This window comes from Thermobia domestica, chromosome 16 (assembly GCF_964235325.1).
Source record: "Thermobia domestica chromosome 16, izTheDome1.hap1.1, whole genome shotgun sequence".
NCBI classification, from domain to species: domain Eukaryota; kingdom Metazoa; phylum Arthropoda; class Insecta; order Zygentoma; family Lepismatidae; genus Thermobia; species Thermobia domestica.
Window position 1 is genome coordinate 84,424,643 of NC_137469.1, and position 18,062 is coordinate 84,442,704.

Consider the following 18,062-nt stretch of genomic DNA (forward strand, 5'->3'; position numbering starts at 1 on the left):
TTACAAATGTACACCTATTGATGAAGAATGATTAAATATGTACCTATAAATATATAACAATAATTAGATATTGCATTATACACACAAACTTAGTATTGCATTACAAAGTACACTGTGGTATCTATAGACGTATCCAATATTTATAAATCAAGAGTCCGATGAAATTAAAATGGCTATCCTCTTCAGTATTGATCCAATGCATACATTGATATGCAATTTCATCAGTAATTTTCGTAAACTTATAAACACTCCCGAAATAAACCTGTAAGTGAATTAAAATACAGGGTGAGTCAAAAGTCCCTGGACACCTGCATAAGTTTGAAAATCGACGGGAAAAGTAAATGTGATGATGGGAACAGAGGTTTGATGAGGGGCCGCAACTTTTGGAGTTTATGTCATTCATGGCCGCCATCTTAAAATCCGCCATTTTGGATTCAAGTCAATTTTTTTTTAAATGGAAGGGGGGTGTATGACACATCAAATAACTCTACCTTGAGCTCAGGAATTTAGTGGTGTAATTTGTTTTTTTCTATCCTGTACAGTTTAGAAGTTATTCATGTTCAAAGGTGAGAAATTACCTTGATACTGAATGCTACAACACATGTTCTACGTGTTGTACATCCCGTGCAATGCACAACTGTAGTCGCCGCAACCACTCTGACTGCACACGGAGGAGAATGTCTCCTGAAATTTGGTCACAGGCTTGTTGGATGCGTTCCTCCAGGTGTCTCAAATCACGGATTGTCTCAGCATACACTATCTGCTTAAGATGTCCCCATAGATAAAAATCAAGGGGCGTTAAGTCAGGGGATCTGGGCGGTCACTCCACGGGACCACGGCGACCAATCCACTTCCCTGGCAGTTGTTCATCCAACTATTCACGGACACCAAGTCCATAGTGTGGAGGGAAGTGGATTGCTGAAAATAAGATGGGAAAATGCCGTCAGCGTTCAGTGTGGCAGGGAACACAAGGTCCTGCAGCAGCATCAGATACTGTGGTGCAGTTAAGGTGTTGTAAATGAAAAATGGCCCAATGATGCGGGTGTCCCATATGCCACACCACACCATCACATTCGCTGAATTATGTTCTCGACTCGGATCAACCCAGTTCGGATTTGCGTCACACCAGTATCGACATTATGTCGATTAAACTCCCCTTCAAAGTGAAATATGCCTCGTCACTGAACAGTATGCCCTTGGCAAACGCAGGATCCAGTTCGTGTTGTTCAGTAGCCCACATGCAGAACTCCAACCGGCGATCAGGGTCAACCTCGTTCAGTTTATGTTGCATGTGCAGCTTGTAAGGATGCCACTGATTGGCGTGCAATATCCGGACAACGGAGGATTGGCTTATTGCACATGCTAGGGACACACGACGGGTACTTGGTTTAGAACTTTTCACAAACGACGTAACAACCGCCGTTGCACTTTCCTCATTGGTGGCAGTCTTTGGTCGCCCACCACGTGCCCTATCTTGAACAGAGCCCATCTACCGGAATTTGGTGATCACGTGAGCCACTATGCTGTGCGATACCAGTTCTCTGTCTGGGTGCTGTCTGTTGTAGTCAGCTGCTATTGTTCGGTAGCTGCGTTCCACTGATATAAGGATGATTTCGATCTTCTGTTCACGTGTCAGACCCATTTTAGATCACCTGGAACAAAGAGAGAACTGGGTCAGTATCAAGGCAATTTCCCATTTTTTAACATTAATAACTTCTAAACTGTACAGGATAGAAAAAAACAAATTACACCACTAAATTATTAAGCTCAAGCTAGTGTTATCTGATGTGTCATACACCCCCCTTCCCATTTTAAAAAAAAAATGACTTGAATCCAAAATGGCGAATTTCAAGATGGCGGTCATGAATGACATACGCTCCAAAAGTGCGGTCCCTCATCAAACCTCTGTTCCCATCATCACTTTTTTACTTTTCCCGTCGATATTCAAACTTACGCAGGTGTCCAAGGACTTTTGACTCACTCTGTATATTACAATGAAAACACAGAAGCTACAAAGCGAGTAATCGTATTTCAAAATCCTTTCAATTGCGTGATTAGCCACCTTCATTAAATGCAAAACAGGAAACTCCGACAAAATCGACGAAAACGAAAAACGATTGAAATTATGCGTGCGTTGAAAATGGATTTCCCATTTGATCGTTGATATAACTGCATTTTGCCGACGATTCCTCAATGTTAAATCCCATTGCAAAAGCAAAAGACAACTATAGAACCTAGGTCTATTACACATCATTAGTAGAAACACAGATAAGTTTCTAAGTTTGAAGTTGGCAATTTAAAAAATGAAATGAAATCTTTAAGTTTTACGTCCCACGGTTATGCCGGTTAGGCTAAAGGAGACGGTGATGATGAGTGATGAATGAAATGGTGGAATGAAGAAAGTGGGAGGAAACGGGAGAACCCCGAGAAAACCCACGCACACGGTGTTTGTCCACCACAAAGTTCACTTGGCGGGGGTTGGGATCGAACCCGGGACCCCAAGCACCAGAGGTGAACGCTCTACCACTGAGCCACCGCGGCCCCTTGGCAATTTAAAAACCAGCACTCAACCATACCTAAAATAATCTTAAAATTTTCATTTTAAATGTTAATAAAATCTCATTCTTAACAAATCGAAATTTCCTTAGTCTTAGCGGAATTCCCTGTATTTTCATAGTTTGTTGCCACTCTAGATAACTCACTATATTTCACATTCATTTTATATCAGAATATTAACAGAGGAAAATCATATCCACGAAGAAATTAAATGTCGTCTAAAAGCAGGGAATTCGTGTTACTATTCGGTTCAAAATCTCTTGTCGTCGCGAATTCTGTCGAGGAATTTGAAGCTTAAAATATACAAAACGATAATTATGCCTGTTGTTCTGTATGGCTGCGAAACATGGTCACTTACTCTGAGGGAAGAACCTAGATTGAAAGTATTTGAGAACAAGATCCTGAGACGAATATTCGGACCCAAGAGGAACGGGAATGGGGAATGGCGGAAACTTCATAATGAGGAACTACATAATTTATACGGTTTACCCAACATTGTTAAGGTCAAGTCTAGAAGGCTTAGGTGGGCGGGTCATGTAGCTAGAATGGAAGAAAGTAGAAACGCTTTCAAAGTCTTGACTGGAAGACCAATCGGAAAACGACCATTAGGAAGACCTAGGCGCAGATGGGAGGACAATATTAAGATGGATCTCGCAGAGATTGGAATACAAAGTAGAAATTGGATTCAATTGGCTAAGGATAGAAGTCAGTGGAGAGCTTTTGTGAACGCGGCATTGAACCTCCGGGTTCCATAGGCCATAGAGTTAGTTAGTTAGTTATAGTTATAATCATAATTCATTAAAAAGTACATACATACCCGAAAAGCACCATACGTTTCGGCATAAAGTCATCAACACATCTTTTTTTGGAAAACTAAGATTGTGTGAGGTAGTACATCCGCTTGATTATGTTCTTCCAAATAGCATTTCTGATTCCAGTAATACCCCATAAAATTCCCTTGTAGGTAAATACTGCTCTTCATAAGCATTAACCTGTATCTTATGTAGTTGATTAATAATAATTTAAAATAAATAAATAAATAAAAACATTGCTTCTGAGTCTCAATGTTTCCCTTGAGTGTTAATACACAATTACGAAATTTTGAAGTTTTTTTTTTTTTTTTTGTGTGTGTGTGTGTGTGTGTGTGTGTAATAAGTACTGTTTAATGAATAATGAATATATATATACTATGAAATCAGATAGCTGTTACAATTATTTCAAAATGCTGAATACTTATTGTAAACGCTAACATACTACTACAGATCCATTTCATGTGAACAGAAAATGAAGTACGTGAACTGTATTGAAAACTAACCTTTGATATCCGAGTCCGGTCCTTCTGGATGTCGCCAATTCGCACCTTTCACTGGCAACCACCATGGTGCAGCAGCTACAGCCTGCGTAATTGTAGATTTCGTTTCCTCACTTATCAGGTTCTCGAAAACGAAAGAATCACCAAATTTTTCAGCCTGGTCGAAAAACAAATATATACATATATTGCATTTATCTTGTCTTCGGAAATTTAATGCTTTTTTAAATATTATTATTATTATTATTATTATTAATAATAATAATAATAATAATAATAATAATAATAATAATAATAATAATAATAATACCATGTCTATAGCATACCTTGAAGATGCTTAAATACCTATTCAATGTGAGTTGTTATTCTACTTAGATCAGTAAAATACATTTTTTTAATTGATGTAAAATATTGGTATTTCAATATTGTTTTCCGTTTTATTACTATTGCACTTCCCAATTTGTATATTACAAGTAAAACATAAGTTACTCTCCAACTGGTGATCTATGGAACAGTTATGATCTATAGATTGTTTCAACCTTTACAGAAATTTACTCAATACCAGATTCCTGTCACGTATTCCACGAAATTCAAAAAATAAAAATTAAATTATAATTTTAGTTTAACGTCTCATGATTATGCCCTGTAGACTAAGAAGGCAGATGATAAATGGAACCAATATTCTGAAAGAACTGGTGGAAAACAGGTAGTAGGAAATAACATGAAAACCTTGACAAAACCCATTGGCATAATGTCGTTTATTTCTCTCACATGGCCTGGGATTGAATCACGGGACCCTCGCATCAGGAGTAAACGTTATATTACTAAGCCACCATAACCTCCATAAATTAGAGGGAAGAAAGAGAAAAATATCAAATGATGTTAAGACGAATTAATTTATTTTTTTATTTCACAGTAAAACGCTATTCAAAGTTTAAAAGGTTATACTAATCTGAATAAGAAAAAAATTAAAAGTTTCACTTCGCAATGATGACGTATTAAAAAAAAAAAAAAAAAAAAAGAGGAAGTATTGGATTAGGACGATACAATTCTACAATATTATCAGCGTATTAAAAAAAAAAAAATCCAAAAAATGAGTCATACATCAAGCAAAAGATACTGAATTGAACAAAATATAGGCGAGTATAAAATCTCATGTGCAGTTTTCACGATTTTTTTTTTTTTAAATCTAAAAATTAATGATGTAAGATATTATTACTTGTTAAGATGACACTTATACCGAAGTATACACTCATCAAGCTCTTCAGTATGACATTAAAAGACGACATTGTATAGTATGGTTAATGAGGCAAGGTTTCCACTTATTTGGCAAGGAAGAGTTCCCTCACTTTTCTAAGTTTTCCAGGTCACGATTTACAAATATTCAGGTATGTATATATACACAAGGTGTGATCAAAAAATACGATGAATGATTTATTTATTTATTTTAGCAGCAACTGCTGACACTACAACCATTTGATGTAATTTGTCCGATAGCCTGTACGTTAAGGCAGGCAGCATCAAGTTGGAACATGTTCTGATTTGGCAGTCAGCGTCCAGAGCCTCTAGAGTGAGATTGTGTTTATCGTGTCTGTCGCGCATTCAAAAAACTCGTACATATTAAGTTCTGTTTCAAGTTGCAAAAAAATGCTAAAGAAACTCATGAAATGTTGAAATTGGTGTATGGCGATAATGCTGTAACCCTGAAAGCTGTTTAAAAGTGGTATGAGCGATTTAAAAATAGAAATGAGTCGGTAGAAGACAAGCAACCTTCGGGACGTCTATTAACCTCAAAAAACAGAAGAAAACATGCAAAAAGTGGCAAAATCTATTCAAGTGTTCGTTCAAACAGGCGAATAACTATTAGAGAGCTTTCCGAAGAACTAAGCATCTCGTACGGTTCAGTACAAGGCATTTGAACCACCGATTTGGAAATAAGAAGAGTGAGTGTGAAATTCGTTCTCCGACTTTTGACTGATGAACAGAGTTTCTGGCCCAAAAAATATTCTTGTCTGTTTACATCCACCGTAGTCTCCAGATATAACATGATGCGAAATTCTGGTTTTTCCCAAAAATTAAAACGGTGCTTAAAGAAAAAACGTTTCGACATCATTCCTGACATTGAGACGGCAACGACAGAGCAGCTGAACGCCCTTCGAAAAGAAGCCTTCCAGACATGCTTCCAGTCATGGATTCAACGTTGGGATAAGTGCATTGCCTGCCGAGGAAAGTACTTTGAGGGAGATTAAATCAAATCCCATGTAAGCTTATCACTTTGTTTCTAGTAAAATTATACAACTGTATTTTTTCCCAACCAAGAGGCTCCTCATTTACTATATGTATATATAAGTAGAGAAATTTTGCAAACGAAACTAATTATTTTATAAAATACCTTCTATCAAATAGCCGGATAAAGAAAAAAGACAAATGTGTTCTGAAAGGTAAAAATACGTACATAAAACTCCCTGACTTTTCCAAGTTTCTTCAGCTTTTCATGGAATTACCTAACTTTTCTATATGACTTTTCAAAGAGTAAGTTGAATTCTTGACTTTTCCAGGTTACACCAGGTCGGTAGTAACCCCCGACACGTATAAATATAGTCCAAAATTATGATTAAATCTTAAACCTTAATTTTCGTTTAACATTATTCAACACTCGTATGTCAACCGATAGATCACGTTGAGCTGCATATAATCAATCACATGCTTGAGGGTGAATTCTCATGTGTAGTTTTTGAGATAAATGATAAGGCGTTAAAAAGCATGTCGTTTGCAGTCAATAATAATTGGTGGTTTTATTCTCCTTGATCCTTTGTTTATGTACTGTACAGTACATTTTTTTTCTTTCTTTAGAAAAAGCTAAATATACTGTGGGCAATGTTTCGAGCATTGCCTAGGTGATATGCAAGCATTTTTAAAGTATTTAGTAGTTAAAAGTCACTTTAATAGTTATTTATCTAAAGATTGGGTGTTAGCATGTGGAGTCAGGTTAAATTCAGTTCCATTCCAGTTTTCGTTTATAACCAATTTATTGCCATGGTTCCTTTAAATACAGTCTTTAGTCATCTACTATCTTAAAAATATTTTAAACACTTAATGACCTTTTTTTTTTTTTTTTTTTTTTCATCCTTCCTAGCGACAGTCCCCCCAGGATCGAACCAAGTCATTGTGTTCGTCGTGACATTTTTGTTTAACAAGGTTTTTTCTTCGTCCTTCTGGTGTTTCTTTTTGATGTTGTGTAAGAAAAAAACTATATATACTCACACACGAAAGAAAAAGAAAAGAAAAACACTGAGAGCACTAAATCACTGAAAGCAATTCTTTGAGCGTGGGCAAGGGCGCCGATCCTGGAGGGACGGATTTCTCCCGCTTAAATTTACAGAGAAATCGGCGCTCTTGAGCGTGGTCGGTACCAAAAATTGATATCAAATGGGGAGTGGTGCTATATTGGACGTAGATTTTTATTAAATGCCAGAAGCGTCGTTGACGGCGTGGTATATCCCAGTGGTGGGGAGATTCCGAAAAACCATCATTTGGAGGGAGGTGTAGATTTGCGCCCCCATGGTCGGAGGTGATAGATTGTGGCTCTGCACAACTGTCATCCAGTGGTCAGCAAGAACGTCCTTCTAGAAAGTCAGATACGGGATCAGTAGTGGTTGGAATCTGGATCCGCAGCGGAGAAGACTGTGCTGTTGTCCATACTGGAGTACGCCTCGGAAACTGGAGGGTAGTTGCAGACAGGGATTAGGAAATGGTAAGCAAGGTATAAGCACAATATCATAATAGAAAATGTTTAAAAAATATATTTTTTAATCTCTTAGCCTAGTATATTTTCCAGTTCCTCTTCTCTCTTTTTTCTCTTTGCAGAGGGGTAAGAAAGGAAGTAGCGGGAAAAAAGGGGATGGTTACTTTAAAAATGAAGGAGGCTATTTATTACTGCCCTGGAACTAATTAGGAAGGTTATGTAATATGACAATCAGACTGACTGAAGGGGTGTTGATACAATATTTTGAAAAAGAGGATATGCGAAGGGAAATGAAAGAGGGGCAGATAAGGAGGTAATTTCGAAGAGAGGTATCCGTGGAGTCATAGGGCGATTGTTGGAGGTAAGCAGAAGGAAATAGTAACGGCGATTAAAGTAGGGTTTGCAACAGAATACAAAAGCTAGTATGAGTAATAAGATCGTTAAGGGAGTAAACAGGACAGAGACAATGTGTGATGAGGTAGAATGTCGTACAGAATCTGCAAAGAAGAAAGGGAAAGAAATAGAAATCGGCGTTTGAGCTGTGAGGGGGAGATTTTCTTGATGGGATTGGTCTGATTGATGTGCATATTGTTGAAGACGGCGGTATACGATAAAAATGCAAACGGGAATTGGCCAAAGATAGGATGAATTGGAACGCAAGGAGGAAACTATAAATATAACTAATTTTATTTATTTTCTGGTTAGAGAGGAAGGAAAGGACGTATTTGGAGATGGGGCTCTTGCTTCCTGATGCCCCTATGTGATACGTAGACTGTCATTCTCGCATTCAATTTAAAGAAAATATAATTTATTAATGGTTGCCGCTTTCGTTCTTTTTACAAAATTAAAATACAGTATAGTGGTAACAAATATATTATCCCCTCACGGAATACCAATTTTTACTACCCTATTCACAGCTCAAGATAGGCCAGAAAGGAAAAATGACTTACACAACCGCTTTCAGTACCATCCTTCAGAAATAGTCTGATCCTTGTTAGCTTGTATGCTCGGCTGTTGTAAGTTGAAGTGATCATTCCCGCCGCTTACACCCAACTTTTTTATTTCAAAGTTTATCTTGTCATTTAGTTTTATCTAGTAGTTAAAAGTCACTTTAATAGTTATTTGTCTAAAGATTGATTGTTAGCATGCGGGGTCACGTTAAATTCAGTTCCATTCTGGTTTTCATTTATTACCAGTTTATCACCGTTTATTACCATGTTTTCTTTAAATGTAGCCTTTAGTCATTAACTATCTTTTAAAAAATGTTTTAAACACTTAATGGCATTTTTTATTTTTTCGTCCTTTCTGGCGGGTATGTGACATAAGGTTAGTTGTTGTTTGTAATGTTAATCTGCTTCATCGTCTCTTGACGGAAGTCGTCAGTTGCAATGGTACAAGTTAGCAAAAACCATGAGCTCTTAAATTAATTTCTCTCCACGCAATTCATTAAATATCCATTCATAGAACATGCCGGAGTAATGTAAATTTTGTTTTAGTTAGGAACATATAACAACACTTTCCGTATTACTTCATCTTCTCCGGCTTGTATCCAATTACATTATTAATAATAAATAATAAAAGGGAATAGGCCCTTAGTATCTCTCACACAGTTAGATTTCGCACTGACACTATCTCAGTTTCTGTCTTTAATTAAAAGATATGGAACTACAAGAATCGTGATACTTGTCTTTTCTACATTCTCTACAGCAGGTTGATCTTTGGCCTCACTCACACTAGGCCTATATTTTGGATTTTACGAGGATAAGCCCTAATTCGAAACAAAATACCATTCCGGAGCGCCCACGAGGAGAACCACCACAACTCTCCTAGTACTACCGTAGAAGCGCCTTCATTGTTGGATCAGCAAGGCCACTTGGTCAGGGAGAATGGGAAGTGCAGCAAAACAGTATTCCCATAAACGAAAAACAAGGTTACAGAAAAGGAAGACTAATGAACATGAAACAGAAACTGATGTAATAAAAAGAGAACCCAAAACAAATAAAACTTTTTTTTAAAAAATGTGCTTTTTAATTTCTTCCAAAACCAACACGAACGAAACATTGAGTTCTCACAACAGTAGGTCAACATTGATATCGACTGGAGCGAGACGCCAACTGATCATACACTTTCGCGACTCTCATCAACCACCTGGGATTCCAGCAGCGTTATACATGGATGATAGGGCAAGCACAGAACATGCAGCTGCAAGAGTGATTAATGCATTATAAATTAAGACGCCCTTTCATCTACGCCTCTTTCTGCACGATGTAGAACTACAACGATTTTTATAAATTGAAAAGTGACAGTTTTGTAATCGCAAGCTGTACTTTACTTTTGTAGTCAAGGTTTGAAAAAACCCAACCCACCTGGGCCCATATAGGTATTTTTTTTTTTTTTTTTTAAATATTTCAATGTCTTTGGAGTAAAAGTGTTAAAATATGATCTATATTTCAAGATTGCCATTCCACAACTTGCAATTTTCTATTGACTGCTGTTTTTAAAAAATGGCCGCCATTTTGAAATTTAACATCGAATCGCCGAGAAAATCTATACAACAAATTCAGAATGTCTCGTGCTTCTACCCTCAGAATTTCAACTTGAAAGTCCGAAAATTGCATCCTGTAGAGTGGGCACCCGCTATTTTGAAAAATGGTCACAATTTTGAACTTTTACGTTGGATCGCCACCAAAATATATACGAGTGCCTCGTTCTTCTATTCCAAAAATTTCAACGTAAAAGACCGAAAATTGCACTTTGTAGCGTGAATACCCGCTATTTTGATGATGATAATAATAATAATAATAATAATAATAATAATAATAATAATAATAATAATAATAATAATAATAATAATAAAAACACCAGTTTGAAATTTTATGTTGATATGCCACCAAAATCTATACAGGAAGTTCAGAGTGTCTCGTGCCTATACCCTGAAAATTTAAATTTAAAAGACCGAAAGTTGTACCTTGTAGTGTGTGTGGTACAGGCAGACAAATGAACAAATGTAGATCGAGTCATCCGAGGAGCCTCAGTGACGTTCGCCAAATATGAATACCAAATATATTAATTCAAAACAAACATATAATGCATGTTTTATAAAATAAATGTTTCAAAATATCTATATGAAACAAGTATTTTCCAGTGTAAAATAAATGGTTTTATTGTTGAAGCTCAATTAAGGGAATTTTCCGAGCACTTGTTGCAAGACAGTTCTTTTCCAAAAATTACTTTAAAACAATTAACTAAGATATAATTCATATTTTATAAAGTAAATGCTTTAAAATGTCTTAAATGAAATTAAATATCTTCCAGCGGAAAATAAAGTTTTCTTTTCGAAGTATGCACTTCCGATACTTGGTGCGTTCAATTGTGAGAATTTCCCGAGCACTTCTTTCACGAAGGGGTTTTTCCCGAAAGTGCAGCTTTCTTTACTGTACATCGAAACTTTCACTAGTACAGAAGCTTGAATTCAACACTTGAAATAGTAAGCGTTACATAGTCTTCGGAACTCCTGGCATTAAGCTTCTTATATTTGACAAGAAATTTTACGCTATTGCTCGTGTTGATTCTACAGAATGCTTATATGAAGAGTAGCAATAAATGACTTGAACTACTAGATTCAGAAATGAACTAAACTGTTGTTGGAAAACCAAATTTCTGAAGAATACTTTTGTTACCATCAAAGGTAAGAAATAACACTTACAGTTTTGCTAATGCATTTACATAATTACTGGTAGTACCGGCACCTATGGCCTTAAACCTGTCAAATGTATGATGCATAACGTCCCCCGGAGTCGCCGAGCACACTATTCACAGAAAGTATTTTCTAAAATATAAAATTGCACATTTTACTTCAAATAGGTTATAAGCATAATCCATACTTAATTTGTTCTATAATTATGTCAAGCTAAGTTATTATTATTATTATTATTATTATTATTATTATTATTATTATTCAGTGCATTCAGAACGTTAAAAGTCTTATGATGAATGTTGTTGTATACCTTAACGTGAAAGTATCTAATTCGGCCAAGGGAAGTCCAAAATCTGATAAAATCACTTTCAATGTGATCACCTTAGTTGTACCAATAATATACTGACAAAAAACTCAAAAACCCGGGTGGAATTTTTCAGGTGAGTCCAACCGGAAAAAAGCCGGTGAGTCTTTTCGGGCTGGGCCCACTTGGGCAAACCCTGTTTGTGGTTCATAAAAAATCTCTTGCTAGCAAGGGAGGATTCAAAGTTTCTTGAGATCACTTGCACGTAATCTATTCATGTATATTAAATGTATTTTTCACTGTAAATATTCATAATATTAATTTGTATACGTTGTAAGAACACTTCTAATTTACTGCTAATAATTATTTCTCGTAAGGATCATCAATACAAACAGAAGTAGTACTGGTGAACTCAATTCTTCCAACAGGATCAAGTAATTTATTCATTAAGAATGTAAAAGAACCAGTTACAAACACTCGTATCCATATCAGGAAGTAAGGGTACGGAGAATTAGGTCAACCACACATTCTAGTTGTCACCTGATAGAGCTCTTTGTAGACTACTCAGAACTACTCTCAATTTTAATCTATTCTATACTATTCCAAAGTTATATCGAATCTTCTAGTTTGGCTTTGCCATGTAGTGACGTGTTCCCTAATACAAATTTGGTATCATGTATATCAATTCAATTTTCATCCTTCATCCATTTATTACTCAATACTTCCATCTTTAGTTCAAAATTGTGCGTATCGTGGTAATACATATCATAACCTTTATATCGTAAATGAAACGTGTTGAATTGTTTCAAATGAACTTTTGGACGCACTACCTACCTCAAACTGTTCTATTATCATGTCACTTCAATTATCCCCGACTCTTCAATATGCTCTATTATCATGTCACTTCGATTATCCCCGACTCTTCAATATGCTAAGGGGCAGAGAATTCAAAATTTATATCACAAATAAGAGTGCTTTAGGAGCCTCTCAAGTTTGGAACATGAGTGTATATAAATTACTCATCAAAACTATCTGGACACGTATACCAGCATTTTCGGAATTCCACTTCTAAGGAGGGAACGGTAAAATTTCTATAGTTTTCCTACATATTCAAAATCAACGTTGTCTGTCTCATCATCACGGGAAAACGGTTGAATAGTTTGAATTTAATTTTTGAAGATAGTTAGCACTTGACTCGAGCTGGGTTTTTATCATATTACTTTCATCAAAATGCGAATCCAATAGGGAGAAGGTCAAAATTAATGCCAAAAATAAAATACCTCACGGACCTCTCAAGTTACGTAGATGGACTCGGTATATAACCTTCTTATTGAAAAGAAGTTAGGATGTGTCCAAGCATTTTTCGAAAATTCCTCCTCAAGGACGAACCATTTCAGTAATATCTTAATTTCCTATTTTATATTCATATGGTCAAACAGCTGAACAATCTGAATTTTTTTCATAGTTAACACTTGGATTGACCTAGGTGTTAACCATTAGGCCAACACTTTGACTGAGATTCATATCCCAAGAGAAAGAAGAACATTTTTTGGGGGTTTTTATCATTTCATTACGATTGAAATACACATCCGATGGGAATGGGAAAGGGATTTAAATATACCCTTCAAATACGTATTTGCCATAAATCTATTGTTCCCGTGCTAAGAACGGACATTTCACATAGTTGTTAATACATAGAAAGAAAAATGTAAAATACGTTTTTTTAAAGTTATTCTCGATTAGCCTTACTATTAAAAGATTATACATATTGTGCTATTACGTTGGTCATACTGAGTGCAGATAACCTAAAATCAAACAAAACGAACCTTCGTTAATTCGAAGTTGAATAATTCGAAATATTACATAATTCGAACAAATGTACGTTGTCCTTGAAAGCTGTACTGAAAATAACGGTAAAAATCGTGGGTAAATAGAACTTTTGAACCTTCTGTTTGAATAGTTCAAAGTAATATAATACAGGAACTTTTAATATTGGGCCAATTCTAAACAGAAGAATGCCGTTTCAACTGGTTTTCAGTTACCAAGAGGCAACCACAGCGACGAAAGACAAACTATGTGGTAATGATAAGGGAGTTGGAGGCGAGAAGTAAAGAAAGAGCATATGCCGAACTCATTTGAAGAATTGCGGAACTATTCAAAAAATTTAAGATGATTTATTGAATGCCACCCAAATGTTATTAATGACTTATTTCACTCAATGTATGAAACTTAAGATTTTGTTGACCGGTAAGAACAATCGAATTAACAAACTTCCTTAGATAAAAATATACAGTTGACGTTGTTACTTGTGGCTACGTTCTATGTTTTATTCAGTGTACGTGATACTATATTTAATTGGGTTCACCGTGGTACGTGTGGATTAAGTCATTTGTCGTCTGGTTTGTTTGATGTATTTCTATTACGCAAATAACATGCGGCCATAAATGTAAATTATACTGCATATTATATTATCATATTCTTCAGTAGTTTTATCCGTTTGATCTTAGGTTTATATATATATATATATTTCGAAATTTGGATAATTTGAAATTTGAATGTATTCGTAAACTCTTGGACTATGAACTAAAAGGAGTACTCTATACTTACATTCATAGACAATTAATGCTCATGTGCAAATTAACCTTGAACATTTTTAGAATTTTAAAAGAAAAAAAAAATATTGATATTCATTATGAGAACGTTAAGGTAAGAAGAGTATAACAAACTGTATTCAATTTATAAACAAAACATTTAATCAAAAATTTTAAAAACTACATATTCGCTGCCCAGCGCAACAAAAATTCTTTGGAAGATAATGTATTTTAAATATGCATATTTTACTTTGGTTATTTACTGGATACGATGCTAAAAACAAATACTAGGATTATCATACATTATTTTTCTTTTGCCTAATTATTATGAATTGAACTCACAAGGTTACAGTGCTTGCCCGCTGTTCGATGCCGGAAGAAAGTATAGTGTTCCTACTCAGTTAACTCACGTGTGAGAAATACTATGCAGAAGACACAATATGAATATCGGGAAAAATCTCGATTTCATTTTTATTTTAACATCATTTAAATAAAACTGACATCTCCGTAGTTTATCATTTAAAAAGGAATATCACTTACACTTCATTCAATTAAAAAAAATAAGGGTACAAGTAATTTAAATTTTTAAAAAATATTTTATTTTTGAGAAAGTAAAAAAAAAAAAAAAAGTAAAACAATTTGGCCTATGTTTAGTTCTAGGGGTCCAGCCTTATTTTCGAAAAAAATATAAAATTTCGCTTATTTCTGTTAATATTAGGTTAGGGCTAAATACTTGCATCATTGTATTCATATTCCCTTATGTACACTTCCGGGAAGTACATATGGTCTCTACAGCATTTTGCATTTCTCATTTCTACAACACGTAGTATGATCCCATTCTTAAATGACACACAAATCAATTAAGTTTCCCTTACTTCAACTCATTTCAACTGTAAATCTTAGATTTTTTATGTACTTCTGGACCCATTTAACTAAACATAGCCCAGCAATTTATTTTTTACTTATTTAAAAAAATCAACTAAACTGATTTCCGGAAAACTAGTGATATATTTTGAAGCCCGACGAACACTACCTATCATCAGTCAAGAACCAGTAACACGAAACCGAACAAATAATGCGTAAAGCTGGATATATCGCAAGTTTTGACGGAAGAGTTACAATATGGCAGCTTAAGCAACTAAGCTGATACATGATTACAAATATTAACTTGGACTAATCTAAGTATAAGTCTCTTATATGTAGTAGTAATTATCGGAATTTTGAATGGAAACTTCAATCTTCCTCAGCGGTTCTTTCTTAAAACACGACAACAGTAAATTTATCACATCACATAGCATCCACCGTTGAAGCACAGGTATCAAAACAAAAACTTTTTTTTTAGTGATAAAAAAGAAATGTACAAAAACTCGATATTATTAGCAACAAATGCTGTACTCTTCAATGTATTTCCTTCCTCCCTTAAAAAAAATCCGGAATCATTATTATAAAAATTTTCTTAATTTCCCTTTGTGAGAAACGGGATGTATTCAATATGCAATAGATATTCTAGTGTTTATTGGCTTGCCATAAGTATCCACAAACTAAAACTTCATTCTTCCATTTTCCAGTTTATACATCTTTTAGCATACCGGTACTTTCATCACCAGTTGTTGTACACACAGTATTAACTGAAAAAGTGAAATTAAATGTAATGAAATATTAGTTTAAGTTCAAGTTCCACGGTTACGTCCTGTAGGCTAAACGAGAATTAAAAAAAAAAAAAAAAAAAAAAAAAAAGTGGAAATAGGAAGCCGGGATTCGTGCAAGAAAGGCACACGCGTTTGCGCCTAGACCACCAAGGAGAATAGCATTAACTGGATTTTCTGTACAATAATGTCTCCGTACTGCTTGCGGTCTACGATTTTGTACAATAAAGGGTTGCATTTAAAGCTATCGTTTCCTGGTAAATGTTTTTATAAAAAAATTAAATATAAAAAAAAAAAACTTAGCGATGAATGTTTTAGTTTGCAAAATCATAGGCACCTAACAGTACGAAGAAATTATTATGTTCGAATTCCAATTAGTGCTTTGTGTAATTGAATGGTGAGAAAAATGGAAAAATGAAAAATTAATTTGTGGACACTTATGACAAGCCAATAAGCACTAGAAGTGTATTGAATACATTACAATACATTATTCACAAGAGGAAGATTGGAATATCTAAAAAAATTTCATAATAATGGTTCTTTAAAGTGTTTTACTTTCTCAAAAGGAAAAATCATCAAAAGCAGTGCAGCATTTGTGTTTGATCTAAAATCGAGTGGGTTAACTTTACAATGCTCTCTCCAGCTGGTATACTCACTCAGAAACGAGACATTGCACGCTATTAATTTTATGAAAATGGATCAAAACTTCCCTAATCTTAAGCTAACCTGTTCCTACCCCTACTCAACTTATCTCTATGTTAATATATTCTACCCTACAGTACTATACTATACCCTTTTAAAGCGCCCTACATAACGATGCGCAGCTGAAGCGTGTATTGTAAAGTTTACTCTATCGTATTATTTATATATGTTCATTATTACTAAAAACCTTTTTTCTTTGGTATTTCTGTATGTCATACGGATGCCATGGAAGGTTATGAATTTCCTGTTAATGTTTTAAGAAAGAGGCGCTGAGGAAGCTGGGAGTTCCCAATGAAAATTTCGACAATTACTATAGCCCATGATCCTATGTTTCCAACTCCTAGTTTCCTGAGTTTACCAGCAAAGAAGTTTTTAAACGTTTAGTGCACATAACAGCAAGGAATTCCTTTAAGTGTAAGTTCAAAGACGACCATTTAATGAAGACAATAGACCCAAACAAATAGTTAGAAATGCCGGAATACGCAGATTCTACAAATTACCTTGAAAGAAAAATAATAAGATTTATCGAAAAGTTCATTAAAAACAAGTCTGGGAGGGCATTTAGTGTCTCCTCCGACTCGTTTCATTGTTACAGAACCGAGTACTTTGTTTTTGTCTAAATTGTGATAAAGGTGACACAAGGAGCCCTCAGGGATTCTTCTAACTCCTTTCACTCGCTCAGCTATATTTTTAAATTAAGTAACACTGGAGATCTTACATATGCAAGATTGGAGAAGATACTAAATATCAGCCAAAGTCTCTAATTGTGGTGACTCAGTGGTACAGTACACATCTCTGGCGCGGGAGATCTCGATTCCAGTTTCCATCAGTTTCTGCCAGCTCGATTCCACTTTGTGGTTGACAAACACTGTATATGTGGGTTTTCAGTTTCCTCATATTGTCTTCATTCCAGAATTATCATCCATCTCCTTGGAGCATAAAATCATGGGACGTTAAACTTTTTTTTTTTTTTTTTAACCGTAAAGGTCGCCCACCCTAAAGGATCAATTCTATCATTTTTTTCACATTAATGTCATACCGATTACAAGTATCTCATTTTACGACATCTTTGAATATCGATTCACGTGTCGCTAATTTGAGTTGAGTTGAATTTCAGTTTAGCGCCCCTTTCAGCAGCGAGGCTATGTGAGACTTGGACCTACTGATTAACGTGGAATCCGAACCACATGAGCTCCCGCTGGGAATTTCGCTAATTTGAAGATAACTAAACTTTTGAAAGCAGGAAGTACGACATTCATCTCTCACACTGCACAATAGTTTCCTTTGAAAGTTTCCACCTTTCACGGCACGATGAATAAATTAACTCTTATGGCAATACTCTTTCATTTTTAAATGAAACATTTCACCGATAAATTTTTCAAATATTGGTGAATTTATCTTCATCCTTACTCAATAAAATACTGTACATAATAATCACTGCAAATATATATGGGTGATTCCACGAAAAAGGGAAATTTTCACTTGGAAAATTTTTGTTCCGTTGATGGTCGC

General features: G+C 35.2%; 1 protein-coding gene across 1 annotated transcript in view; it reads right to left on the reverse strand.

Annotated features, from left to right (window-relative positions):
* The window catches only part of LOC145673213 (formylglycine-generating enzyme), a 56,681-nt gene that overhangs the window by 34,661 nt on the left and 3,958 nt on the right, over nt 1–18,062 (reverse strand). Inside the window, exon 2 of the mRNA XM_081742697.1 lies at nt 3,872–4,025. Within this exon, the coding sequence (XP_081598823.1) occupies nt 3,872–4,025 (154 nt within the window). The remainder of the gene's footprint in view (nt 1–3,871; nt 4,026–18,062) is intronic.